This window comes from Phaseolus vulgaris, chromosome 9, assembly GCF_000499845.2.
Source record: "Phaseolus vulgaris cultivar G19833 chromosome 9, P. vulgaris v2.0, whole genome shotgun sequence".
Taxonomy (NCBI): domain Eukaryota; kingdom Viridiplantae; phylum Streptophyta; class Magnoliopsida; order Fabales; family Fabaceae; genus Phaseolus; species Phaseolus vulgaris.
This window is the reverse complement of record NC_023751.2, coordinates 26,000,475-26,020,386: the sequence shown is the minus strand read 5'-3', so window position 1 is coordinate 26,020,386 and position 19,912 is coordinate 26,000,475. Positions and strand designations below refer to the sequence as shown.

Below are 19,912 nucleotides of genomic sequence, written 5' to 3'. Positions count from 1 at the left end.
AAAATGAAATCTAAAGGCATGAAAAAATAGCTTGATTGCATACTTCGTGATGCAATGATTAGTTCAAGATAATCCCAGCCGCATAGATCAGAGCTTAAAAGCAAAAGGGTTTTATTTTGTTTTCTTAAAAATTATTTGGTTGCTAAAAGTGGAAATATTGTTGCTTTGTGATCACAGTCTTAATCAAGCAACCATGGAGTTTTTTTTTATTGAAGAATAAAAAATATTTTATGATAGGGTTCGTGTGGCATCATATGTGCCCTTCCATTTGTCAAAAACAAATGATATGCCCTTGCAATAGGGAGCTCAAAAGATTCCCCTAAAGTGGGTAAATATTTGATTAATTGAAGAGGTGAAACTACAGGACATTCTGGTGATTCAGTGGTAACTTATGAGAATGTTAATTTTTTTTTAAATGGTATAAGGATGCTAATTAGGATCATTAATTACGAACTCCAAAACAAATTAGCCATCATTGGAGGGCTTTTCTTTTTCCTTTAACCCACACTTTGCCTTTTAAGTTTTCTCCACAGTTAAACAACCCTTATTAGTTGGAATGAATATTTCTTTTGAATAAAGCTTTATATTTGATTCTTGTTTGTTAAAAAGAGATATTTATTAAATATGATTAGTTGAATTTTATGGCTGGGATTTATAATATTTACTAATAATTTCGTATTAAATGAAGTTCAAATTTATAATATTTTATGTTTTTAAATTTTTCATATGTTTAATAAACATTTTTTATTAGAAGAAAAATATTATAAATCAAAATCAGGACACTCGGATACTCCAACTCTTTTATAAAATATATACATAAAAAAAGTTTAGAAATTTGCTCTCAGTACATACATTCTTGCTTATCCATACAAAACACAATTAACTTCAAAAACACATGCATCTATCCCAAAACAAAGAAATCCAAAGTTTAGGCTTTGTTAACTCCCATTTGGTTGTTGTAGCTTATAAGAAAAAAAAAATGTTTTAAGGGAGGTTATTTAGTGAGAGTTAATATAATTTTTGGAATTGATTTAATTAACGAAATTTTTTTAATTTTCGTTAAGTTTCAAAGGTTATTCTAAAATTTCAGCAAAATAATGGAAGTTTTTTTAACCTTCATTAAATTTCAAAAATTTATTTTAAAATTCCAACAAAATAACGAAGATTTTCTTAATCTTTGTTAAATTCCAAAGGTTTATTTTAAAACCTCAGTAAAATAATGGAGGTTTTTTTAACCTTCATTAAATTTCAAAGGTTTATTCTAAAATCTCAACAAAATAACAAAGGTTTTTTAACTTTCAGTAAGTTCCAAAGATTTATTCTACACCCTCAGCAAATTAACGAAAGTCTTTTTAACCTTGATTAAGTTTCAAAGGTTTATTCTAAAATTTTAACAAAATAGTGGAGGTTTTTTTAATTTTCGTTAAATTCCAAAGATTTATTGTAGAACCTCAATAAAACACTTCATATTTTCAATAAATAAATAAAATTAAATCTATTTATAAATCAATAATTAAAAACTACATGGTTTTAATATATTTTATAACTAAAATTTTGAAAGTGTAACTTTACATTACAAATAAGTTTTCTAAAGTTTCAAAATTTCATTTTAAAAGCTCAGCAAAATAACCTTGGATAAAAACTATTTCAACAACTAATATTGGATAATAAATATTTCAACAGTATTTGAATGTTTTTTATGATTGATGGTAGTTGGTTTATATAATTCCTAGGTTTTTTTTGTTACGAGCTCATACTTAAAAAAACTTGACTTATTTTGTTTTAGCTTTTGATGTATGTATATTTTATGTTCAATTTTAGTTTTAGTTATAATTGTTAATATTTAATTCTCATAATTTTGAAGTATTTTAAATTAAGGTCTTAATTTTAAAATGCATCTAATAATTAATTCACTGTGAAAGTGAGAAGTAATAAAGTTAATTTCTCCTTGCAATATGTTCTTGTAATCTTTAGCCAAGAATACACAGGACTTTGAAGTCCACATATGATAAATAATGCAATTATTTAGGATATATAAAATAGTGATAAACACCAATTGTTGTTGAGTTATGTAACAATGACTTGTGACCTAAGTTGGGGCAATAAGGTGATGGAAGAAGCAATATTGGTGTAAGAAGAATATAATGCCTTATTTAATTTTTCTTCTCCTTAGATATAATAGACATAAGTGTGGCTGAATTGTGATTTCTTGTTAGGACTGTCGTCGACGACCATTGAGCTTGTGCCAGAGAGTAGTGTGTCTACGGTGGAAGAGAAAAATAGGAGGATCATTAGAGATGGTTGGAAAATGGGGTTGAAGATTTATTTCAATTTTGAAAATCATGTTATTTAACAGAGGTTTTGAAACCTATGGTATTTTACAAAGGTTTTGAAACCCATAGTATTTTACGAAGGTTCTTAAACCCATGGTATTTAACAGAGGTTCTGAAAGACTTTTCCTAAGGTTTAAACAACCCCGAGAAACACGTTCCCCAGAGATGGTTTAGCAGGGAAAACTGCAATCCTGAGTAAATGACTTAATAGAGGTTTTAACCTGATTAATGTAAAAATAAACCCTCGTTAAAACCATTTTTTTCTTGTAGTGCAGTGTTAGCACTACAAGAAAATCATGGAATAGAAACCAATTTTAGAAACAAAAAATAATTAGTTGCTATAGTGACTAAATTAGATATCATTTTAGAAACTAAAAAAAAATGGTTTCTAAATTATTTTATATTATTGTTAAATAGTTTCTAAATTGGTATCTAATTAGCTACCAAGGTTTTAATTACCAATTATCTAGATTCTAAATTTGGTAGCAAAAACTTTGGTTGCTAATTAGATACCAATTTAGAAACCATTTAACAATAATAGAAACTAATTTAGAAACCAAAAATTTGTTAGTATCTAAAATAGTCTCTAATTTAGTCACTATAACAACTAATTATTTTTTGTCTCTAAATTGATTTCTATTTCATGATTTTCTTGTAATGTAGTTGGTTCTTACAATGTTTTTGGCTTGACATTTTATAAACCGGATACAACACCATCTGAATTATCCCATAAAGAATATGAGAGAGCTATGTAGTAGTCCTTGAGAATAAGGTCATAGAAGAACCACATGACAACTTTTATATAAAAAAAGGACAAAATGAATGGTATGAATTGCACACTCTTCATCTTTATCACACATTTCTCTAAACTACATATCTTTGTTTTTTTTTATCAGGAAAAAAACGAATGAATAAATAAGTATTTTAGGGATACCCTAACCCTTATACAACAGACCTACCTTAATCTCATTCCTCCACCTTAATCCTTGCCACTAATACTGACACCTTCTACTCAAGATATATATCTCCTAGAAAAATTAACAGACATCATACAAACCATTGGCTCAAGACACCAATCTAAATATGAGAAACATACGCCACATGCTTTGGGCATAACCTATGACCAAGTCTTCAACTGCGATAGAGTAAATATTTCCATATGATTGATTTTGCCTCTTCTAAAAATTCTTTTGTTCCTATGTTTCCACAATTCTTCCACAACTATTATCCACATACAATCCCAAAATCTGATTAATACTTTCCTTCACTCCACTCATCCTGAAACTTAAAAAATGTTTTTTTTTTGCTCCCAATGATACGTCGATGTCATCCCCATCCACTCATAGCACTTAGATCACACAAGCCAGACAACTCTATATGTACAAAAAAGGCGAGGATAGTGGTTAATTATAGTAAGAATATAATTTTTTAGTTTCTAAAAAAGTATCTAATTTAATCAATATAGTGGTTAATTATACTGAGGTGAGGATATAATTATAGAAAAAATTGAGATATAATAATAAATATAGAAGAAATAGTGAGGATTTTTTTTTTTTACAGAAATGGAGTAATTTTTTACCTTCTAATACCAAATTGAAATCGTTTTTTAATATTGAAAAAATTGTACGTGATACGAATTCATTGTCAAGGAATCTATAACTTTCCCAACTTTTAAAACAACCACATTTTGATAATAAAAAACAAAAATTACCTCAATTTCGTGATAAACCCAAATAGTAGCATTAGTAATACGAAACTGTTAGAGAAAATATATATAACAAACAAAAATGATACTATGGTAGTTATATACAATCCTTGTGACAGTTTTAACAAAAATAAATATATAAAAAAGATTAATTTAAAAATAAATAATGTAAAAAAATATTAAAATAATATATCGCACTACAAGAAAATCATGAAATAGAAATAAATTTTAGAGAAAAAAAAATAATTAATTGCTGACTAAATTAAATACATTTTTTCTAAATAATTGATAGTTAAAACCTTAGTAGCTAATTAGATATCAATTTAAAAACTATTTAATAATAATATAAACTAATTTAGAAATTAATTTTTTTTTAATTTTTAAGATGGTCTCTAATTTAATCATTATAACAACTAATTATTTTGTCTCTAAAATTAATTTTTATTTGATTTGATAATTTTTTTTTGTAGTGTCTGTAATTTTAGTATTGGTATAAGAAAAAAAAATTCTCAATTTATCGTCTTGTAACAACTATTATAAACTCATTTGATTATAAAAGAATAGGATGGAAATAGAAGTGGTCCACTAGTATTGCAGCTGCCCTTATCATTTTCACAAGAATTCTTTATCATCACATTCACTCCCCAGCCACAATTTCAAACTACTCCCTAATCTTCGGACCCCATGTGTTCCAGTTGCAGATCATAATCAGATGACACCAATTTCTTTTTCCTTTTTCCTTTTTCCTTTTCCCCATTGTAGTAGTAAGTACTCAATACCCTTTGATTTTGACACCTGCTGACTTCTGATGTGCTTCTTGCCCTAACTCTACTTCTATTACTTTCTTTTCCCAAAATAACCATTCTACATTTATACATATTATGGCATAATTTTATATAATCAAAATTTTATATTTAACTTGCGTCGTTTATAAAAATTTTGTCAAATCAACAGTATTTACAGTTTCAAACACATGATTAGTGTATGAACTAATGGAAACCTGTAAGGGGAAAAAAATTGAATATCATTCTCTCACACACCTACAGTCCACAGATATTTGTTTCTCTTATCCCTGCATTATCTTCTTACATTTGGGAACGTGCCATCGTGCTTGCTTTTTCTCCCTTGGTACAGAAGTTGCATGCTACACCAAATAACACATAGTATCAATATATATATATATATATATATATATATATATATATATATATATATATATAATATCTTAGACTAACATCATTTTTATATAAACTACTTGTTAAGAATTTTGTGATTATTATATACATGAAAGAATAGGAGTGAAGAACTGTTTGCAAATGGGGAATTAATGGAAAACCCTGAACCTGTTTATGAGCAATAATTTGAACTTGAATAATTTGTGTGCATGATGAGATTGCACGACACGACGTGTCATTACTGCACTTCCCTTTACATATATTCCTGGGAAAGATTATGACTCTTGATGAACATTTCCAATGTCGTTACTGATGATCTTTCCTTTCCACACATTCCTGAGAAAGATTATGACTCTAGAGAAACATTTTGTAGGCAACGGAAACAGTGTATGAATGTGTACACGTGGGAACACGTAATCTTAATAATTAATGTGTTTGGAACAGTTATGATGTTCCTCCTTTTTCACCAACACACTGTTAATTCCTTACTGAAACATGTGATGTGAGAGTGCGAGACTAGTACACTACAGAACCATCCCATGAATGAATCATTGGTTGGCTGTAATTAATGTGCTCATCATGGCTAAATCTGTGTGCCTACCTTTTTCTATTTTTTTATTCTATGCTTAAGTAATGAGAAAAACACTACGGATATATGAAACCAATTGGTATATATGTTTGTCAGTTCAACCCCACTCAAACGTGACTATCCTTACCAGAAATTATTATACCAGTAAAAGAGAGGAAAAAAACTCTTTAATTTTATGTATATATTGAGATTTTCAACCAAAATTAGTGTACATATAGATCAAGGGATAGATCTAGAGTTAATTATGCTCTTAATTTAGAACTCTAACTAGCAATTATGTTGAGAAAGTTTTGTCACCTATAATCATTGTTTTTACATTATACATTTGTCTTCAGTAAAAAAACAAAGGTGATATGTAAAACATACAAATTATTACTAAGAGAAAAAGGCACTTTATTTTTTTTTCCTTATAAACCCTATCCCTGGTCCCTCAGTTAATTGAAGCAATTTTCTTGTAGTTGGCCCATGGGGAAAAAAGAAAAACAAGTAGTATTTGTTTAGTGGGAGTGGACTATGAAGGCACATGCTAGTGTTCCAAATTCGATGTTTGGACGAATAGGCAAGTTCCAAATCTGTGTGCGATTCAATGTGATGGATAAAAATGAGTGCATGTGCCTTTATGTATGATTAATTAAAATGGCCCTAATGATTAGAGGACATATAAACTTGGACTGTGCAATCTTGCTTTCGGAAAGATAATTCATCAGAATAATACTTTAATATATAAGAGTCACTCATTCTTATAGCTAACCTAAGAGGCACCAAACTCCTGAAGGCTTCTGAGAGCTAGCAAGAGGGGGTGTCACAATTTACTCAAGATTCTGATTCTGCTTTTGAGCAGAATCATTTGTGTTACACTCACTGGTATGCCAACAATACCAGCCACCCCGTCCAATACAATTTTAAATATGGGCAAATAGAATCATAAAATTCTCAAACACCAAGTAGGCCCTTCTCAGTGTTGAATAATGCAATCTAATGTGATGGTTTTAACAACATTAATTCTTTGTGACTCCCCTCCATGGTAAACAGTATATTATTTTTTCACAATTAGTGATGAGGGTGTATTATTACCATCTGCATGATCCCAGAATATTTTTGAAGAATTTGGAAGGTCTTGTAGCAGAAATGAGTTATTTCATTCTTGGTCCAAACATGGCATTCTTCAAATTGTGGGGTTTGGGGTGGAAAAACATCGTGGGTGGGCCACTGGGGTAAGCAAAAAAATGGCAGTCCGTGATAGAAAAGGGATGAGGACGTGCAGCTGCAGAATAACAAGATTAGGAGCAATAGTATAACGTCCAAATGCAGAACTGTGACAAGGGAATCCAAATGGCGCCAACTGTATAGGAATCTAATTATTGTAGTCAATAGAAAGAAGAAAAAATTCAAAAATGGAAGGAAGCACACACATCACGCTGAGAAAAAAAAAAGGTGTTTCCACGACTAGAACCTTAGCACAGGAAATAATGGAAGCATTCACAAGATTTATTAAGAAAACTCTGAAAGGAATTATTAGCAATTACGTGATCAGCATTAAGAGGGGCACCAAGAAAAGTAGAAAAAAGAATCCTTGCTTTTGTTTTAGAACCACTTGGTGTACCAATTTTACTTCTCCCAGCTTAGAAGAATGCATTTTGGAATCAAACTGATAAAAAGATTGGCAGAATGTTTTTATTCGATCAAGTGGGTCGAGTCATCTGCACAACATTTTCCTTTCAAGAATTTAAAATTTTCAGCATCTCAATTGTTTACTCTCTTGTGGGTTTTCCAGTTGTGTCCTCAAAGTTTATCATAATCATTTTATATTGCTGTCATGCCTGATAATTCCATTGGATATGAATAGAATCGGAATGAGTTAAAAAAACTACAAATAGAATGATATTCCCAATTTTTAATGTAATGTGATGAAATTATTTCTAATCCGATCAATGGAATTAATGCAGAATGGAGTCAGATGTAATGTTTTAAAACTGCATATGCTTTTAGCTCTGCAAATTAATTTGAGGTATTGTAAAATGTATATAAAAAAAAGTGACTTCTTAGAAGAAGAACAACTTGTGCAGTTTTTCTTGCACCTTTCAACGAACGTGAATAAAGTTAACCCAAAGGGCGTAAATACCCTTCATAAGAAAAATAAAGAAAATTGGTTTTTCCTCTTAAAATATTTGAATTCTATTTTTTATATAAATTTGATGATAAATGCTGGCTACATTATAGCAAATGCGTTTAGATAAAATACTCCATATTTTATGATACTTGAATAACAATTTTGTTTCACAATATTATCAAGGTTTCACTTTTGTTCCACGGATTTATATTGTCAAATTTCAAAAAATTATTCAGCATTTAGAAAATAGTTACAAGGCATGAAAGGTAAGTTATTAACATTAAAACAAATTTAATTAAGAGACTAAATTTAAAGAAATCAATTTTATTATTATGTATATAAAAATATCAGAAAATAAAATTAAATCTCACTAGCATTATTTATTCCAACCCTAAACAAATCCCCATTAAAAATATCAAACAAAGAATTATATCTAACAGTAATCAGTAATCAGGGATAAAGACATAAAGACGGTTTTTATAATCCTATCAGTACTCGGATCGAAAGGCATTTATTTTGATTTGTAAGAAAATTTTATGTTTGTTTCAATTCAATTGTGAAGAATGAAAGAGGAGAAGAAGAAAATAAGAAAATGACACTCTCCAACAATGAATTCCGAAGAAACTTTTGTAATATAATATAATAATAATAAACTAATATATTTATATAATAATAATATTAACAATAACTTTTATTTTATAAAAATATTTTTTATATGTATTAAAATAAAAATGTTAAATAATAAATAAATTTAAGCAATGAAAATATTTAATAATATTATTAATAAAAATAAATACTAATAATTAATAATAATAAAAAATTATTTATAATATATAAAAATAAGTATACAAAATTTTAATTACTAAAATTTATAAAAAGAATTATTTCCTTTTTAAAATATTAAAATAAATTTATAAATTTACATTCTAATATTTTTAAAAAAAATCTCACACACATCACCATCACTAGCCAACTTTAATAAATTTTCTCCACAAATTCACTCTACATACCTTCAAACAACTTAACTTTTTTCACTTTCTTCTCAAATCACTCCAAATTCATTCTCTCAAATCCTCATTTTCCTCCTCCATAATCCAAACACGGTTAGAGCACTAATTGCCAAATTTGATTAGAAACAAGGATTAACCAAATAAAGAGGGGACTCATGGAAAATAATATAGGGCACAGTAGATTGAAGTTCTTATCCAAGGTTTTTTTTTTTTACTTCTAGAGGTAAAATCAATACTAATAAATATGACACCAACACCACAACGAAATCAGGAAGAAAGAGACAGATTTTACAAGGTCTAGAAAGTTCTAACAATCAGTTCTTGATTTGAATTAGGATGTTATTTGGATAGTATTCTAATCAAACCGTTCAAACCCAGTATCTTTTTGTTCAAGTAATGTTTTTTAACTAGTAAAACATAACGACATAAATCACTTGTGTGGTACTTTATTTTTAAACTATTATACAAAAAGAACATATCTGAATATTGTGTTGTATGTGAGCACATTAGGGTACAACAAAATCAATCACATACAAAAGAATAAATTAAACCCCTAAATTGTTGTAACAACATTCCTTATTTATAAGGACAATTATTTTCATATGTAACATGTATCAATATGCCATCAACACTCCCCTCCAGGTTGAAGCACAATGTCAGAGTTATGCTTGCTAAAATGTAGTCAAGATGAAAGCTTCCAAGAACTTGCTGAGAATGTCCGTCAACTAGTCATTGGAGTCGACATAGTCACTCATAATTTCCTCTTAAAACACATTTTTTCTTACAAAGTGACAATCCAACTGTGTTTGGCCCGATCAAGAAAGATTGCATTTGATGTAATGTGAATGACAACTTCATTGTCACATATAAGTTTCGTATATTGAATGTCTCCTAATTTAGTCACGTACTTGCATGCAACCGATACCATAGCACAATTTTCAACCTCAATACCGGATATAGCGATTATGTTATGCTTCTTTCTCCTCAATTAAACGAAATTTCCTCCGACAAGACCGCAAAACCAAGAAGTGGGTCTCTTGTTGATGATGATCCTGCCCAATCATATTAGAGTAGCAAGTAATTTTTATATAGTACTTATCATTTTTATACCAAACAATATGTATGACAACATCTAACTGAATATCACTAGTGGAATTACAAAATTGACTTACCACTCTATAAAGGTGATGCCAGGTGTGGTGACAATGAGATGGTTGAGTTTTCCTACGAAACGACCCCTTTAACCTTGTAGAAGCTTGGCTTAACTGAGATGACAATCAAGCATATCAGTCTCAGAATATCAAAGCATATTTATTGGCTAATGCAATATAAGAAAAGAATTGGACAATTTCTATCCCCAACAAGTATTTGAGGGTCCCAAGTCTTTTGTCCAAAACTAAATGAAGAGGTAAGATTTGAGTCTTTATGTCATTACTAGTGATGATGTCATCAACATAGATTACAAAACAAATGCACCGCCCATATGAGAGAATCAATGGAGAAAAAATAGAGTCATCAACTTCACACCGAGTTATGGTGAAATGTATTAAGGCGGAGAAAAAGCAGCCAAACTACTAGGCATGATGAGATCCCTTCAAACCTCTGGGAGAATGACAAAAGCCAACATACAAGACAAGACTCACCAAAAACACTAAAACGTGGATACTAATACATATAAATTTCGTGCAACTTACCATGTAACAAGGCATATTTAATATTCAACTGTGTAGAAGTCAATGTATGGTAGTCATGGCAAGAAAGAGACAAACATATGTCATTTTGATCACTGAAGAAAAAGGTGTTCACGTGCAGACTAAAATTTTGCATAACCATTGGTCATCCAGTGAGTTTAAAACTGTCAACATGACCATTTGATCCAATCTTTACTGTATAAACCCAAACCATTACTAGTCTTGTCAGGATTTAAGGGAACAAGTTCCCAAATGCCATTGGAGTGTAAAGTTCTCATACCATTCAACATTGCCTAGTTACCAATTTGGTTTAGTTGTTGCTTCATATGTAAAGTTAAGAATAGACACAAAATTCAAAGAGACAAAGTAGGTGGAATGTCACTGGAATTTGTTTCCCTTGTTCGAATGGAGGTGGAGCAAAAGCAACAAGAGCTAAAACAACAGGCCAAATAAACAATGGAGGTTTTGTAGTGATTATCACATCAGGTACAGTGAAGGAGAAGGTGCAGGTCTCAAAAAAATAGTAACTCGGTAAAGACAATATATTGTTGAAGTTGAGGTAAAAAAAACTATGATAACCTTTTCGAATGAGTAACCCAAAAACAAATACATTCTAAGAGATTTGGTAGAAAGTTTATATATACCTAATTTAAGGTCATGGTCAAAACATGTGAAACTATAGATAAAGATAGAAACAAGGTAAAAAGTCTATCTGCAATACAAGATAGAGTAGGAATCTGATTGCAAAAAACAACTGAAGAAATGCTGTTGACATAATGGTGACGTAAGGTACTAGTAATTTCAACCAAGTATTGATTCTTTCTTTAGGCAATACCAATTTGTTCTCAATAGCGGACATAATCCTCAAGGAGATATTGAGGTGTCGCTCAAATGCCAACAACTTCCAACATGTGAGAATAGTTGGGAGTTAACATTTTATAACAAATGTTCCCTTCCCTCTATTCCACCTTGAGGACAAAAATCTCACTTGAAGGGGGGAGTATTGATAGAATAAGACAACCTTCTACTAAATATACGTATCAGATAAAGAATAAGAAAAATTATAATGTGTAATAATTGGGAACGCCAAGTTGTCAGTTAGTTGAGCAAAGACTATTAACAGGGGAAGTTGTTAGTAGTTGTGGATGGGAGAATACAACTAAATAGTTTTGTGTGGGAAGATTTAGGTTCCTTAAAATATCTAAAAGCAATTCTGGTGAGAACTGTTGTTTGAGGAAGTTCTTTGATACAAGAAATACCTCTCTGTTTCTGGCAAGAGCAGCAGCAGGCTAACTGCTTTCAATCCAGCTTAGTCCGGGCATTTTTCTTAGACCTCCTGTCATTCTATCCCTCAACCTTTTAACATCATCCCACCTCCCATCACCAGCATATATGTTAGAAAGCATAACCCTGTATACATTATCAGCAGGATTATTTGAAAAAAGTTGTTGTGCTACAGTTTCTGCCAGCTCGGAATTTCCGCAAGAATTACAGCAAGATAATAAGGCTCCCAGGATGGCCTTGTCTACAGGTTCTGGTAAAGACTGGGTCAGACTGTAAGCCTCCTCCAACTCCCCAGAACTGCCAAGGAGCTTCACCATGTAAACATAGTGTTCAGCCCTAGCTCTGATGTTAAATTCCTCCTTCATTCTCCGGAAAATTTCCCAGCCATCTTTGACAAGGCCAGCATGACAACAGGCAGATAGGAGAGAAGAGAATGTGGCTTCATCAGGTACCAATCCTTTCTCCAGCATCTTATCAAACATCTTAAAAGCCTCAGAAGCATATCCATGCAAACCAAAACCCAAAATTACAGAATTATAAGAAACAATATTCCGCTTTGGCATTGTCCTGAAAACACAAATTCCCAACTGCAAGCAACCACACTTTGAATACATGTCTATTAGAGCAGAGGAGACCCTGACATCTAGTTCCAATCCATGCCGAAGAGCATAACCATGTACCTCGCACCCTAGTCCTACATTTGCCGTATGAGCAATAGAAGCCAATACACTGGCAACCAAGACAGTATCAGGCTTCTTATCTTCCATGTTCAATTTTCTAAAAAGGTGCAGCACCTTCTCATACTCCCCAGCTTGAGAATACCCCACAATAAGAGCAGACCATGTGACCAAATCAGGATTCAAAATACTGCAAAAGACTCTATATGCAGAAGCCATGCACTTACATCTCGAGTACAAACTCACCAGCAAACTACCAACATGAGAATCAGAATCAAGGCCACTCTTTTGACTTAAACAATGTAATCCTTGGCCAATGCTCAGCACCCCAGAATCTACAATACCAACAAGCAACCCAGCCAGGGTATATTCATCAGGCTTCTTCCCGACAAGTTTCATCGCACTAAACATCTGCATCCCCACATCCCACAGACCAGAGCTCCCATAACCAGAAATCAACGAATTCCATAAAACTATATCCGGTTCAGTGATCCTATTGAACACTCTACGAGCTTCATGAACAAGGCCAAGTTTTGAATAAGCAGTCACAAGTGCACTACAACAAACAAGGTCCAGTCCTAATCCTGCAGCCACAGCACCACCATGAACACGCCTTAGCATACCGAAATCAAAGTTGTCAGCACACGCACGTGTAAGACAAGCATAAGTGTGACCATCAGGACTTATGTCAGCCCCAACCATGGTTCTAAACAGAGAGATTGCATTGAAAAATCTTTGGCACTGCGCAAAAGCTCGAATCATGGAATTCCAAAGATAGACACTTCGGTTGGAAGTTTTGTCGAACACATGACGGGCTGAGTTAATGTCATTGTTGATTGCATACAGCCTGACAATTTTTGTTGCGTAAAAAGGGTCTTCTAAGAGATGGGTCTTCAAAAGAAATGTGTGTAACTGCTTCACCCTCAATAGGGACCTACAAATGCTGAGTTCGGAATGAAGCCATTCAAACGGAATTAACATTAAGATAACAATGTTAACTTGTTACGAGTGTTATGTGATGCTGACAGCAACAAAAACAAGACTTGTGTTTAATTAGTTGATGAACAAGAGTTAGCATTCACTTTGTTATGGATGTGTCCCAAGTTACAATAATTTTGAAAACGGTAAGGATGAAAGAAAGAAAAGGATATAAATGAAAAAAAAAAAATTGTTTACTTTTTTTTATGTAAATACTAAAATTGGTTTACCCTTGCATAGACTAAATATAATTCACGAATTTAAGTTTTTATGTGAATAAATATTTAAAAATTTCATAATATAAGTAATTTATGAATATTTGATATTTTATATGTAAACATATACATATATTTAATACATAAATATTTATTTTTATTTGTATGAAATTTATAATGAAGACCTCTTGGAAAAAAAAAATATTAGCTTAATAAGACTTTTTGTCCCTATCTTAAGGGACAAAAGTTAATTGTGCCCCTCAATTTTTAAATTGTTCAATGTAATTCAATTTTTTAAAAATAATTCAATATGATCCCTTCTATTAGATTATCTTTAACAGAGCACGTTGGTAATGAATTTGCACACATGAATTTTCATTTGAAACACCTATATAGTGACAGAATCGCTGGGGTGAGATTTGTCCCTTTTATATAGTTGTCTAGGCCATCTTCCCCTAATTTAAGTGTGTTCTTCTCTTTTGTTAGGTTGAGGGGTTTATTTCATTGCTCATCAATGTTTGAACAAAAAGACATTGGTCATGCTCATCGCGGACAAGACCTCGAAGTTCACAAACTTCTGGTCGGAGAAGTGGATTGTGGTGTTGGTGTTGGGGTACCGAGCGACACATTTAGGCAGCTTGTGAATATAAAGGGGTGGCAAGAGGTGGTGGTGGGTGAAAAACATCAAATTGGAGCCTAAAAGGAGAGATCTTTTGGTCCCCGGAGGAACAAGCAAATTTGGGGTTTAGGGTTGTGGATTACCTTAAGATTTGTATGTTAGAAAGAGTGTGGGCTATTTGTTTGAGATTTAGCATGTGGAAGTTACTCATACAAAAGCATATTATGACTTAATATAATGTTTGTACAACATCAATCTGGCAAAACGCTGTTGAAGGGAGAGGGTATCATATGAACTTTAGATGTCATAAAGATTTATATATAGGTTCACAAATATCTGTGTTTGGTTTAGCTCATCTCAAAGCAAAATAAACTCAGAAGTCTCACCATAGAGAAATTTTCCAGTTTGGAAGACCCAGAGGACTTTCAACTAGCACAAATTGTTATGCATAGATGACATCTCTTTTAACGCTCCTTTCATTTTATTCATTTATTCTCTCCTCCTTTCTTCTGCTCTATTATTTGTGACTGCATTGCTAGAAGCTGCAATGGAAGAGAATATCATCACTGCAACCCATATGCAGGAGAAGAAACTTTATTACTCTTCTTCTTTATTTCAAGTCTCTTATCAAGATGCAGAACTGTTAAATTTAAAGGTTCTTAAATGAATTATAGTTCCATTAGCTCTTGGAGTTTTAAACCCAATCTGAAAGTATTGTCATTGTCCAACTCCTATTGATGGGAATGAGGTAGTTTAAGTGCTTAGCGCTTATTTGTGTTTTATGGTTAAGACTTGTGGTTTTTTAAGTTTAGGGGAGCTAATGATACTGTACAAGTTATGAACAATGTTTTTTATGTGTATATTAATTTATTAAATTGTATTAAATTCTTAATATAATGTGCACATGTTGCCTTATCCATCACAGCTGCCAATTGGACAACACCATGGTTCCTAAACCATTAAATATTCATAAAGGAAACCATGATGCTAGGAGAGTTTTAGAAGAGAGGATTTTAGTACTATGTTACCTCATGTCTACATTAAACTCGGTTTTGCCTTGGTAATCAACCTAATGTTTACTTAGAGTGACTGATACATCTGATCGGCAGTTCCTTTAAAAAATTTCCCACAACCAGCAGTAAACTGTAGAAAAAACAATAACAAAATAAATCAGGCTTTATAGTGCAAAAAGATATAAACTTACAGTTTTACAGTTTTTACAGTTTCAGATTTTCAATCCTGTCTCTGATCTGCGATCACCGGAAAAGTGCGATCCCGGCGGATCGCGTGGGGTCGGCGTTGTAAATCGCAACTCGCGTTGGAGCGACGAGTTTCGCGATGTTGGAACTGATAGTTCTGGCTGCGGCAGCGGTTCTTGTGGCGGCACCTCTCGCGGTGGTTCTCGAGGCGGCGCCTCTCGCGGCGTTCCTCGGACCGGCGCCTACTCTCGGGATGTCCTCTCAGCGGCGGCGGTTCTTGCGCGGCTATTCTGAGGGTGGCGCAGCAACGTGGCGGCACGGTGACGCCTCCAGTAGCGACGTGTTACTGCAGTGGCAGTCACCTCTTCTCTCACTCTCCCCAATTTTACTCCAATTTTACTTTTAGGGTTTATGTTCCAATTTTACTTTTAGGGTTTATGTCCAATTTTATTTTGACAACTTCTTCTTTCACTATATCAATTTTAATCTTGCCCCCTGTAATTTAAAATTTTCAAAATTATTATTATTATTTAAAGTTTTCAAAATTATCTTTATTCTTTCAAATTTTCAAAATTATATTTATTTTGAATTTAAAAATCTGAAATTTAATAAATATAATTCAAAATCAAAAATACATTCCAGCAAAAACGAAATCCAAAACACAACACAAAATTGAAAATGCATTTGGGATAAGAATTGTTGGAATTTCCAAATTCGAAATATTTCAAAAAAAAAAGTTTTAAGAGTAATTTTTTATTCACAACCTCCTTTTGTCATTTTAGCAGATTGGGTGTAGATTGACATTGAGCCACCTAAACTTGATTTTATTATTATACACCTTACAAGTGCGGCGGCACTGACCCCTCTCCTTCAAAGAATCAACTCGTTTTTCCTTCAAATCACTAACAAACGTCCATCCTCTTCCAACAGCCCCCATCTTCTCCTACAAAGCACCACCACTCACTTCCATTATAAACTCCAAATCATTGTTTAAGCATTGAGCCTCTTCATCCAACACTGAAAAGGTTAGTTATGGATTCTTTGTAGAGGAACTGTTTTAAAACATGCATTCTCTTTGTTCCGCATCATACATATTCTTAAATCCGGTAGTGTGTAGTTAGGTTTCGTATTTAATAATTCAGTAATCTTTTTCAATAGTTTCAAATTGTGTGAGTTCCGGATTACATAGGTTTTCAGATTAAATAATCCGGTAGTGTTTAATTAGTTCCAGATTATATAATCCGATATGTGTTTTTGAATGTTTCAGATTATGGATTAGTGTTGTTTAAGTTGGTTTCAGATTAGGTAATCCGGTAGTATTAATTTTAGGATTTCGGATTAGCTAATCCAGAAGTGACTTTTTTTTGGAGTTTCACCCATGCAATCCGTGTTTAGTTTATTTTGTTTCCCGTTGAAGAACTTTTTTAGATTATGTGCCATGGTTCAACTATGACAGATATGGCTAAAACAAGAGGTGGTGGATCTCAGGGTCATGATCGAACAAGACCGACGGCATTCGTCCGTAGAAGAGATCGAGGTGTTGTCGAGGAAAGAATTGGTGTTGATGTTCATATTGATAATGACAATCAACAAGAATTACATGGTGATGGGCAAGTGGACCAGAGAGAAGGGTTTCCTGGAGGACCTTCTGATATGTCTTTGCTGGTAAATTTTGCTGATCATTTTGTTGTTAAGCTTTGGGAGGGTGAGGTAAGAACGAAAAAACTTTCAATTAAATTGTTTTTGTTAATTATTGTTTAAATTGATTTAATTATATTAAATATATACAAATTTTGAATTAGGATCGGGAAGAACTTAAATTGGTATCCCACGGTAGGAAATTACGTAAATTTGGGATGCCTCATGCTGAGATTGAGGTTCTTATACAAAATTCTGGATTATTTAGTCTGTGCAATATAAGCTATGAGGTGGGGGACAGGGGTTGATTTCAGCCTTTGTTGAAAGGTGGCATGCTCAGACAAACTCCTTCCACCTTCCCATAGGTGAGATGATCATCACACTTGATGATGTGTCATCTCTTTTACACCTCCCCATTTTGGGTCAATTCCCTACGTTTGTGCCCTTAGAGTACAACGGAGTTGTAACTATTTTAACTGAGTCACTAGGGGTGGAGGAGGCTCGTGGGAAGACTGAGATGAGGCAGTGTCGGCGTCCACGTACGATTGAGTTGGCTTCGAGATATATATGCGGGATGTTGCGCTCAAGAGGCTTGAGAGTGTGCTACTATAGCTTACTTGTTGCATGTCGTTGGATACACTATTTTTGCAGATAAAAGTGTCACATTTGTATCTGTTTCGTACTTGTTGTTATTCAACAATCTTTGTATGTGCGGTGGATACGCATGGGGAGTAGCAACACTTACACATCTATATGAGCAGAAAGCAGTTGGGCAGTTATGTGACACTTGTTCAGGTATGAAACCATACAAATAATTAGCAATCACATGTTACATTCCATAATTTTTTGTCTTAAATATTTTATAATTAATATGATCGAATTACGCAGGCATAGATTTATGAGCACTTCTCGGACATGGGAAGAAGAGATATTAATCCCTCATATGACAAGAAAATCATGAAATAAAAACCAATTTTTAGAGACAAAAAATAATTAGTTGCTATAGTGACTAAATTAGAGACCATTTTAGAGACTAGAAAATGTTTGGCTTCGAGATATATATGCGTAATGTTGCGCTCAAGAGGCTTGGGAGTGTGCTACTAGAGCTTACTAGTTGCATGTGGTTGGATACACTATTTTTGCAGATAAAAGTGCCACATCTGTATCTGTTTCGTACTTGTTGTTATTCAACAATCTTCGTATGTGCGGTGGATACGCATGGGGAGCAGCAACACTTACACATCTATATGAGCAGTTGAGGGATGCCTCCTACTTTCACACAAAGCAGTTGGGCAGTTATGTGACACTTGTTCAGGTATGAAACCATACAAATAATTAGCAATCACATGTTACATTCCATAAATTTTTGTCTTAAATATTTTATAATTAATAAGACCGAATTACGCAGGCATGAATTTATGAGCACTTCTCGGACATGTGAAGAAGAGATATAAATCCCTCATATGACAAGCAAATCATGAAATAGAAACCAATTTTTAGAGACAAAAAATAATTAGTTGCTATAGTGACTAAATTAGAGACCATTTTAGAGACTAGAAAATGTTTGGTTTCGAGATATATATGCGGGATGTTGCGCTCAAGAGGCATGGGAGTGTGCTACTAGAGCTTACTTGTTGCATGTGGTTGGATACACTATTTTTGCAGATAAAAGTGCCACATTTGTATCTGTTTCGTACTTGTTGTTATTCAACAATCTTCGTATGTGCGGTGGATACGCATGGGGAGCAGCAACACTTACACATCTATATGAGCAGTTGAGGGATACCTCCTACTTTAACACAAAGTAGTTGGGCAGTTATGTGACACTTGTTCAGGTATGAAACCATACAAATAATTAGCAATCACATGTTACATTCCATAATTTATTGGTATCTAATTAGCAACCAAGGTTTTTGCTACTAAATTTAGAAACTAAATAATTGGTAGTTAAAACCTTGGTAGCTAATTAGATACCAATTTAGAAACCATTTAACAATATTAGAAATTAATTTAGAAACTATTTTTTTTTTAATTTTTAAAATGATCTTTAATTTATTTCCTATAACAATTAATTATTTTTTTTTATCTAAAATTGATTTCTATTTCATGTTTTTTTTCTTGTATGCACTAATTGAACCAAAATCAAACTAATATTATTATTTTATTGATCCCATACGAAAAATAAATGGGACCAAAATAGAATTTGAGGCTAATGTACCATGTTGTAATTATAGTTCATATCACAACAATGTCCAGTCTAAATTTTAAATTTGAAATACGTCAAAAGAAATTTTTATGTGGGTCTTACTAAAAATTTAATTCTATTCTTTTACAATGTAAATTCACATGTATAATGATATTTATTAAAATAAAAGTGAAGGTTGCATGACTAAAAAATGTGTGTATTTTCTTAAATCAAATTAATAAAGTATTTCTTATAACAAAATGAATTTTGAAGGCTTGCCAAAGTTTGTACAGTTCATTTCCCAGTAGCGATAATGAATTGTTACAAATGTTATACTCTTTTGATATTAAATGTTATCAAGTGCATTTTCATATTATGGTTAGCTTAATTAGTGTATATATATATATATATATATATATATATATATATATTAACAAACATATTCTATAAGTGTAGTTTGAGCTTCTAAAAGTTGTGTACCCAAAGTATGTCATCGTTTCTTCT

At 32.4% G+C, this 19,912-nt stretch overlaps 1 protein-coding gene and 1 long non-coding RNA gene across 6 annotated transcripts; one reads left to right on the top strand and one right to left on the bottom strand.

Moving 5' to 3' along the window:
• Positions 1–9,340: 9,340 nt before the first annotated feature.
• Positions 9,341–16,379, bottom strand: LOC137821125 (putative pentatricopeptide repeat-containing protein At1g64310). 5 transcript variants are annotated; one of them, XM_068625568.1, is made up of 5 exons: positions 15,608–16,379; positions 15,415–15,529; positions 11,873–13,517; positions 10,095–10,187; positions 9,341–9,974 (listed from the first exon to the last, which is right to left on the bottom strand). In XM_068625568.1, exons 2-3 carry the CDS (start codon positions 15,417–15,419, stop codon positions 11,903–11,905), a joined length of 1,620 nt encoding a protein of 539 aa, XP_068481669.1. In that variant the 5' UTR covers positions 15,420–15,529; positions 15,608–16,379; the 3' UTR covers positions 9,341–9,974; positions 10,095–10,187; positions 11,873–11,902. The 5 variants fall into 5 exon arrangements, with proteins under 5 accessions (XP_068481669.1, XP_068481670.1, XP_068481671.1 ...); XM_068625569.1 differs by having other exon boundaries at positions 11,873–13,508; positions 15,608–16,003; XM_068625570.1 differs by lacking the exon at positions 15,415–15,529 and having other exon boundaries at positions 11,873–13,508; positions 15,591–16,042.
• A 1,332-nt stretch (positions 16,380–17,711) lies between these two features.
• Positions 17,712–19,058, top strand: LOC137821127 (uncharacterized). The gene is made up of 3 exons (XR_011082747.1): positions 17,712–18,018; positions 18,369–18,538; positions 18,632–19,058. It is a non-coding gene; the product is annotated as an uncharacterized lncRNA (long non-coding RNA).
• The last annotated feature ends 854 nt before the right edge of the window (positions 19,059–19,912 follow it).